The sequence below is a fragment of the Lipotes vexillifer genome, unplaced genomic scaffold (assembly GCF_000442215.2).
Source record: "Lipotes vexillifer unplaced genomic scaffold, Lipotes_vexillifer_v1.1 scaffold70, whole genome shotgun sequence".
NCBI lineage: Eukaryota > Metazoa > Chordata > Mammalia > Artiodactyla > Lipotidae > Lipotes > Lipotes vexillifer.
The window spans coordinates 1,792,774-1,801,712 of NW_006789896.1; the positions used below are offsets into that span (position 1 = coordinate 1,792,774).

An 8,939-nucleotide genomic window follows, 5' to 3' on the forward strand; every position below is an offset into this window, starting at 1 on the left:
GTGTAATTTAGGCTGTAGTCTTTGTTATATTTGAAGATCCAGGCTCTTTTCAGGTCCTTCAAGCAGATCCCTTTGCCACAGTTTTAGAGGCTTTCTTGTGACTTAGGACTAAAACGCTGAGCTGGGTTTATTCAGTATTCAGCTACTTCTCTGGAATGGTTCTCCAGTCCTGGAACTTCCAAAACAGTCTGTTTCCTGAATTTGGGCCCAGAGGAGACTGCCTTTGTATTGCCCACAACACCAGCTCCTTCCAGAAATCATTTCCCAGCAAAAAACAAATGGTCCCAACTATGTAAAACTGTATCTGGCCTAGAAAAGAAGAAACAAGTAGTCTTAGCAAGAGAAATCAGATGGGTTAGATAGAAAAAAGATGTTTTCATCCTCATGTTTCTCAGACCGCCAGTCAAGTGTGTTCGCCACAGCTGATGTTAGTTCTTTAGTTTCCCCTTAGTGATCTTTCCTCTTCCCCTTGTCTGTATACCTCTCTCTTTGATCCCGATTTTGGTGGACATACTTGGCTACTTTGTGTATTATGAACACTCCCTGGAGGTGTTCTTGCTACTTGTCCACTTCTCACCCAGCACCCACCTCTGAACACACCAACTCTTCCTTGGTTCTTTGGATTTAGGAAATGGTAGAAGCAGCAGGAGAGGATGAGCGAGAGCTGGCTGCGGAGATGGCAGCTGCATTCCTCAATGAAAACCTTCCTGAGTCCATTTTTGGAGCTCCTAAGGCTGGCAATGGACAGTGGGCCTCTGTGATCCGAGTGATGAATCCTATTCAGGGGAACACACTGGACCTTGTCCAGCTAGAACAGAATGAAGCTGCTTTTAGGTAAGGAGCCCAGGACATACAGAGTTTTGAAGACTTGAATGGGAATTCTCTGGGCTGTGACTAATACCTGACTCCTGATTCTTTCTCTGTAAATGCAGTGTGGCTGTGTGCAGGTTCTCCAACACTGGCGATGATTGGTATGTGCTGGTGGGCGTGGCCAAAGACCTGATACTGAACCCCCGATCTGTAGCGGGGGGCTTTGTCTATACCTACAAGCTCGTGAACAATGGGGAAAAACTGGAGTTTTTGCACAAGGTAGGAACCAACCAGTGGTTTTCCTGGTTCTTAGGTCCTACTATTCCACTTTTGTGTAGGTTGTGGATCAGGTCTTTCTGATCCATCTCTTGGTGGCACGTGGAAAATGCTCCAGTGAAGCTCCGCTGCTTGCTGGTCCCACAGGAGGCCTGTGTGCTCACCACCCTCCATGGGGAATAGATGCATACTGAAGTAGCCCCTGTTTTCTAGTCTTACTAAGTAGGCAGCAATTTGTGACCAAAATTCAGCAGTTCTAACCAATTATTCTCGGGGCAGGGGTGACAATGTGGATTTCTGTTTAATGGTTACACAGTTTCCCTTGGAAAGATAATAAAGTTCTGGGGATGGATAGTGGTGATGATTGTGCAACACTGTGAATATGCTTAATGTTACTGAACTATATACTTGAAAATGGTTTAAATATTTAGTCATGTATATTTTACCATAATTTTTAAAATAGAAGAAATTCCTATTCTGTCTTCCACACTGACAGCACATGAATGTGATTTCTCCAGGCGTCTCACAAGGGGAGTGTTCTCTAGGAAATAGTTACTTCACAGAGGCTTCTTTGTGCTAAACTCATTGTGTCTCCCTTACAACTAAGATGTCCCTTAAACTAGCACTTCTTTCCCCTACCTCCATGTCCCACAGTCACTTTTCTGATATTGAGGCTTCACATTTAGTTAATGGTGCCAGTTGAATTCACATGGGTTCTGAAGTGTTCATCAGGTACCAGGACTTCTTTTTCACTTGTGGCATTGATCCACTTGGGGAAGTGGAGTGTTTACCCAAACACCCTGTTTTATAGAGACTGTTGTATGTGTGGTTTATTTTCTCTGAGCAAAAGGTGATCACTTGCTGTCTGTCTTCCTGACAGATGCCTGTAGAAGGCATTTTGGGTTGGGGGGTATGGCTGTATGTTTTAATAGCTGCATCACCTGTTTTTCCTCTCACAGACTCCAGTGGAAGAGGTCCCTGCTGCCATTGCCCCATTCCAGGGGAGGGTGTTGATTGGTGTGGGGAAGCTTCTGCGAGTCTATGACCTGGGAAAGAAGAAGTTACTCCGAAAGTGTGAGAACAAGGTAAACATGCTGGTAGAGGTACCAAATGTAGCTAGTGAGGAAGGAGGAGACCCTGGTGGGGTGGTGGACAGCAACTGTTAGAATGATATGTCTTTATCAGGACCTTCTTTGTCTTTTAATGCCAGGTTAAGAACTAGGCCCTTGAGACTTGAGAAGGGGAGGAGTAGGTGGGTTTCTTGACTTCTTTACACTAAGAGCCAGATTTCTCTCCTTGCTTTTGTAAGGAATTTAACTGTGACGGGCATATATTTCCACTATATGAAAACCAGATAGCTCTTTTTCCCACCTTCTAGGAATTTATTGCTGACTCCTCTTCTTTGGTGTGTGCCATTCTTCAGACCATATATATGCTGCAGTCACAGTAACCTAGACTTTCTGTTGATTCTGCACCCCAAGGTTACACCCATTGCTGTCCTTGTTTTTCCCAGCATATCGCCAATTACATCTCTGGGATCCAGACAATTGGACATAGGGTAATTGTATCTGATGTCCAGGAAAGTTTCATCTGGGTTCGCTACAAGCGTAATGAGAACCAGCTTATCATCTTTGCTGATGATACCTACCCCCGATGGGTCACAACAGCTAGCCTCCTGGACTACGATACTGTGGCTGGGGCAGACAAGTTTGGCAACATTTGTGTCGTAAGTTGATGTTTACTTGGGTTACAGTGATGTATAGGAAAGCTGACCCAGTTTGTTTGTGGTAAAGCCAATGACCCAAGACTGTGATCTCTGATATGGAAAGTAAAAATGGGTATAAAATTCTTTAAGTTTCCCCTACCCACACCCCATTCACCTCCCTCCTCCCCATGCAACATGATTTAATAATGATAGATTTAGTTTGAGCTAAGGACTAATATTTATTTTTACTTTTTGCCAAAATTTTGGCTTATCTTTTAAAGCCCAGTCTGGCTTTTGTTGTTTGTGTTCTGTGGTCTCCATTTTTGCTCTTTAGTTTTTGGGGTTTTTTTGCTTTTGAGTTTGTCACTCCTCGGACATCAGAACAGGTGCAGGAGACCTGGGCTCAGGCCTCTGCCAAATTCGGGGCCCCAAGGTTTGCGTGCAAGGACATGGGGCAAACGTTGCTTGGTGACCGAGGTGAGTAGGTTCAGGACCCAGCCCTGTGATTTGTGTCACTTCATTGTAGGTGAGGCTCCCACCTAACACCAATGATGAAGTGGATGAGGATCCCACAGGAAACAAAGCCCTGTGGGACCGGGGTTTGCTCAACGGGGCCTCTCAGAAGGTAAGATTGCAGAAGGGACCGCAAAGGAGGGGCACAGGCCTGCGTAGTACATTCTTCATGACCCTCACCGAGGAAACATTTCTTTAGTGAATTATCCACAGTGCGTGTGACTATGTTGAGTGTTCTCCCGTGCATGGTGGGTTTGACACAAGGTGACCAAGTTACTATCCCATTTTTATGACAATAGAAGAGAAATTTTTCTGAGACATTTTAGCAGTATAAATCTGCATAGTGGGTTCCTTAGAAAGGATGGTTGCACAGGTTCATTCCAGATACTAACCAGCTCTTCTCTGAAGTATGCCCTGGGCTTTACTCTTCTCCTGTAGACATATACTTCTGTATCTCTGGACTTTTAAAAATAGATCCATTTTAGAGGGCAAGCCTAGAGATTGCTGTTTTTTATACTTTTCTGTGGTTACCTTCTTTTTGCAAACTTGATAATGTAACAAAAAGGTTTTGTAGTTATAAATCAAAAGTGATCTAACTTCAGCATGTTAGTGAGGGCATTAAGCTCTAAGTAAATGCTAAGGACATTTCAAAGTATTTTTAAATTTTAGTAATTTTTGAATTTCCAGAGGTGGTGAAATCTGGCCTTTGGAGGCACTGTTTGCTCTTGGGAATCTAGAACATGCTCCTGAGGGCACATATAGTCACTATTCTGGTTTCAACTTGCAGGCAGAAGTGATCATGAACTATCACGTGGGCGAGACAGTACTTTCGTTACAGAAGACCACGCTGATCCCTGGAGGCTCAGAATCGCTTGTCTATACCACCTTGTCAGGAGGAATTGGCATCCTTGTCCCGTTCACATCCCATGAGGTGACATCTTCTACACTGATCTGGCTTTTGCCTTCCCAAGGTTGTTTCTTGGTGCTAAATCTGCCTAAGATGGCAACCCATTTTGTCTCCATCTGCAACTAGGAGTGTTGTGCAATTTTTATAAAGTGACAGGAGTGCCTGGGGAGATAAGAATCTTGATTCCCCCCCCCCCCCCCCCCCCCCCTTTATACTGTACTAGGGTTTGGTTAGTCAGAGGCTGAAGCCCCAGAACCAAACCCCACAGACCAGGAATGACGGGATGGTGTGGACTGGACACTTAATGCCTCCTAGAGTCAGCTCTTGGTTTGGCTAGATTTGGTTTATGTAATTGCAGCCAAGGAAGCTGTGGTTAGGAATCTGACTTTACAAACCACTCTTTGCATATGGTGTTTTCTCTCATGTTTTGCAAATACGGAGGGGTTTTCTTTCAGGTTTTAGCTATCTTGTTGTAGCAGGAGAACCTGTGGTCATGAGGAACAATTAGATACTTAACATCTCCTTGTGTGGTAAAAATCAATAGCTTCTCTGTTCATTGTGCTTTGGAAACTGTAGACTAGTAGTTGAAATCACTTTTTTCTTTTAGTGACAGATTCTTTGTTTCTTTGCCAGGACCATGACTTCTTCCAGCATGTGGAAATGCACCTCCGGTCCGAGCATCCCCCTCTCTGTGGGCGAGACCACCTCAGTTTTCGTTCCTATTACTTCCCTGTTAAGGTAGGTCTTCCTTGGAAACTCGAGTTGAAAAGGGGGATCCTCAGCATATTTAACCAGTCTTTTTCTCTGGGCCTCCCTCGCTTAAAAATCGGAACAGTCCTGAATGAAGGAGCATTGAGGATGTGGATTGATGGAGGCAGTAATGTGGGAGAGGAGTAGTTAGTGATATTCAGAGACCTCTTCCCTCAGGGCAGACCATAGCCAGAGAAAAGTTTTCACCCAGTTTTGCTAATCTGAACTCTGGCTACTAAGGGTCAACTTAGAATAGTATTCCCGGCTCTGTAAATGTAGTTCAGGTTTCTGAGGGAGAATAAAATGCTTTCCTTGCAGTTGCTCTTTTAGCATGTGCCATTTTCTTTGGGCATCTAACCTTTTTCTTCCTCTCATTTTGTCATGCCTTAGAATGTGATTGATGGAGATCTCTGTGAGCAGTTCAACTCCATGGAGCCCAACAAACAAAAGAATGTCTCTGAAGAACTGGACCGAACCCCACCTGAGGTGTCCAAGAAGCTTGAGGACATCCGGACTCGCTACGCCTTCTGAGCCCTTCCTTTTCCTGTGGGGCTTGTCAGAGACCTTATTTTCCTTACCACCTGGCTCTGAATCCATGTGACAGAAGAAGGGTGGCTGTATAATTAAGACTTTGTAACATTAAAGCTAGTAGCTCTTCCCCATCCACTCTTCCCCTGGAGTGACTGGTTTCCCCTAAAATTGGCCCTGAGATTTGCTACACTTCTCCTTGCCTGGTACATAATACATTGCCCCCAGGTTCCGGTGTGGAATACAGTGTCCCTTTTCCCAGAGCTTTCTTGCGTTGATATTTTTGGCTCTGCTCTCTCCTTTTGTACACACCCTTAAATTTTACCTGGTTTATCTGTAAATATAGTTTTGTATGATGTTATCTTTGTGGGAGGTGGGAGACAAGCTGAGGTGGGGACCAGGTTGGATATAGTACAACTCCAGAGTTCTGCCACCCTGGAACCTAACCAGAAATACAAACCTAGCTTTTAAGGTGGCTGGTGTCCATGTGTCTTTTCTGAGAATCTAGGTGGGAGATTGGAGCCCAAGTTGGAGCAGGAAGAACTGAGTATCCTCCTTCCAGTTACCAACATGGACTGGCACCCTGTGGCCTCATGCTCCCAGCTCTGTGATGGTTTTTGGCTTTCTCTAGTCTTTTCTACTATGCAGATGAAACTTGGGCTCGATAATAATTATATAGTCATCCATACCTCTTCCCATTGGATAGTGAGGAAGGGTGGCTGGTTTCTTCTTCCCTGTTTTAGCTCCCTTCTACTTTGAAGCCTTAGAGTGAAGGATTTGGCATGAGTTCCAGCTGCCTATCTCTTAATAGATGCTCCTTTTACTTCCACAGCTCCTGAAATGATCATTTGCCATCTGTCTACTAGGAAGGATCAGTAAGTACAGAAGAAGAACCTGCCCTTGGGAATAAAGTCAGTACATGTGGTCCCTTTTTAAAGGCACATGGGTAATGGGGTTGGGGGCGGGGAGGCCTGTCTTCAACAGACATCTTAGGTGGGCTCTGGAGGACCTTTGGAGTATATGGAGATAGCAGCTGGAAGTGACCCAGTCTCAAATGTTCCAATTCACACTTGAGAATTCAGCCTTCACCTGTCAAACTGTGTGGGAAGCCTTAATGTTCCAGGCAATCTGTCAGCTTCATTGAACATGGAGAGGCCTGAGTCATTTCTTTCCTAAGTACTTCACAGAGTAAAACCCTTTTTTGTTTGTGTGCTCAGCACTTCCATTGAACAGATTCTCTGGCAGGCACTGGGTTAGAGTCAGGAATGGAGGTGCTTAGATACAGTCTTTGACCTCTAACAGCCCACATTCCAAGTGCAGAGAGGGTTCCTGATGCTATCCCTGGAACTGTGTATCTCTTTAATCACAGCTTGGTTTTGGATCAGTCAGTAGAGACCTAAGTTTTGCCAGGAATTAAATCCCTAAATGACACTTCATTTTCTCAGTTCATGGGTATACATAGTAGATAGTACTTTTGAATTACATTTGCATAGTCTAATTCCAGGGCTCATTTTTGCTGTCCCCCCCACCCCAACTTAACTTGTTCCATTTAGCCTGTCAGATTGTATGATGTTGATGTGCGGTAGTACGAGAAACTCAGCATAGATATTTGACCAGTGGCTCCTTGTTCCTAGCCTCTCTCCTGAAATACTTCTTCCTACAGTAGTAGGGGGGTTATGTAAGAACGGAAAACTTGATCTCTGTATAGAATGAGGAATTGCCACCCTTTTTTTTGTTTTTATTATGTAGACAGCAGTTTATTGTCCAACCCAGGGGAGGAAGACACCACATGTCACTCAGGGGTACTGCATGCCATCCATGCTAGACAACATGGGGGTTGCATTCAGGAACCCAGTAAACAACTAGGGGCTTTGGGAGGCAGGCTTTGTAATATCAAGAGGATGGAACCTCTCCTGTTCTTGTGGAAAGTTGTGATTGGCTTGTTTGAATAAACCCACAGACTGGCAAGGAGCTGAAACCTCCCCAGAGGTGGGCAGGAACTGTGCCTGGTCCTTTGGTACAGAGGATTGTTTAGCCAGGGAACCTCATTCATGAGAACAGAGTGGGGAGGGAAGCTTGGCGATTAGGCCACTTGAAGCCCTTCTGATTTTATAGTATGAGATACTGGACCTTAATTTTAGATCTTACACCATAACTGGGAATGTGTGGTCATCTGATTATTGCTCCACTGGAGAGCTTCTGATAGGCCAGGCAAGGGTGAATTTCACATTGGATCATCTTCTTGTGCTTCCAGTGTATTACAAGATTCTCTTCCATTCCCGGGGAAAATGATACAAACTCAGTGGAATTGTCAGAGAAATATGGGTGTGTATAGGAAAATGTTATCTGATAGATGACAGCAAATCATGAGCTTATATTCTGAGCATCATGCTAAGCGCAGTGAGAAATTCTCAAGGCTCGCTCAGCTGAACTTGACATTCTAGTAGGGGAGAGGAGGCTTATACATGTGAAATAATCAGCCAAATGTGTTTATAGTAGAAAGAGAACTAGAATCAGGCAATGTGTCTGATCTGGTTGGGCCAGATAACAGCTGAGTGAATTTGGACAAGCCATTAAAACTTCTGAGCCTTGGCTCCCGCAACTGTGGAAAGTGAAAGGAGAGATGTAATATACGCTGCACAGAAGTCCCTAAGTATGTAGCCCAACCTGACTTAAAACAGCATCTTAGTTCCTCAGAATCCCAACATTCATCAACAAGTCAGTGACCCTGTATCTCTTGGGAGTACAAATTGTGTTTGTATGTTTGTTTTATTTTTTTCCCCAAATTTTCCTAATCATGAAAATCATCCCTTAGGCCACTCAAAAAATATAGATTCCTAGGAGTCTCCCCCTTAAATCTGGAATGGAATTTGTAAATAAGTCTAGACATGAACTCACAGGCCTGAGTTCAGTCCAGTCTCTGCCTCTGATTAGATCCACGATTTTGGTCAGGCCAGTTGGCTTCTCTTATATAACATGGAGATAAACAGGGTTGATGTCACAATAAAATGAGAGCATATACCTAAAACACCCAGCAGTCCGCCCAGCATGTTGTAGGTTCTTATTGATCCAAACCCCAGCCCTTAATATGTGGGGCTTGGATCAGCACAGTGAAGTCTTCCATTTTCCTTTAGGAGTCACCATGGATGCGGATCTCCTTCCCTTCCCACCCCTCACACATCACAGTGATGTTCTCTTTTCCCCTCACATTGCTTTACTTTTGATGTGTCTGTTGACTTTGTCATGTTCTCTGTTGTGGCCAAATGGGTGCTGGATGAGATATGAGTTTTGAAGGATATACAGACGGCATTTCAGCTCCATAACTGAGGGGCCTTCTCTGGATTTGATTTCTCTGAATTCTCACAGCTGGAAAGGTTTTCTTTTCTCCAGTTTTATTGAGATATAATTGACATACATCATTGTATCTATTTTTTTTTTTTTTTTTTTTTT

General features: G+C 44.1%; 1 protein-coding gene across 1 annotated transcript in view; it reads left to right on the plus strand.

Annotated features, from left to right (window-relative positions):
- Positions 1 to 5,964, plus strand: part of SF3B3 (splicing factor 3b subunit 3) — a 46,822-nt gene extending 40,858 nt beyond the window's left edge. The window contains exons 19-26 of the mRNA XM_007462961.1: positions 629 to 834; positions 933 to 1,089; positions 2,046 to 2,171; positions 2,600 to 2,812; positions 3,318 to 3,416; positions 4,092 to 4,235; positions 4,845 to 4,949; positions 5,352 to 5,964. Of these exons, the coding sequence (XP_007463023.1) occupies positions 629 to 834; positions 933 to 1,089; positions 2,046 to 2,171; positions 2,600 to 2,812; positions 3,318 to 3,416; positions 4,092 to 4,235; positions 4,845 to 4,949; positions 5,352 to 5,492 (1,191 nt within the window). The 3' untranslated portion in view covers positions 5,493 to 5,964. The remainder of the gene's footprint in view (positions 1 to 628; positions 835 to 932; positions 1,090 to 2,045; positions 2,172 to 2,599; positions 2,813 to 3,317; positions 3,417 to 4,091; positions 4,236 to 4,844; positions 4,950 to 5,351) is intronic.
- The last annotated feature ends 2,975 nt before the right edge of the window (positions 5,965 to 8,939 follow it).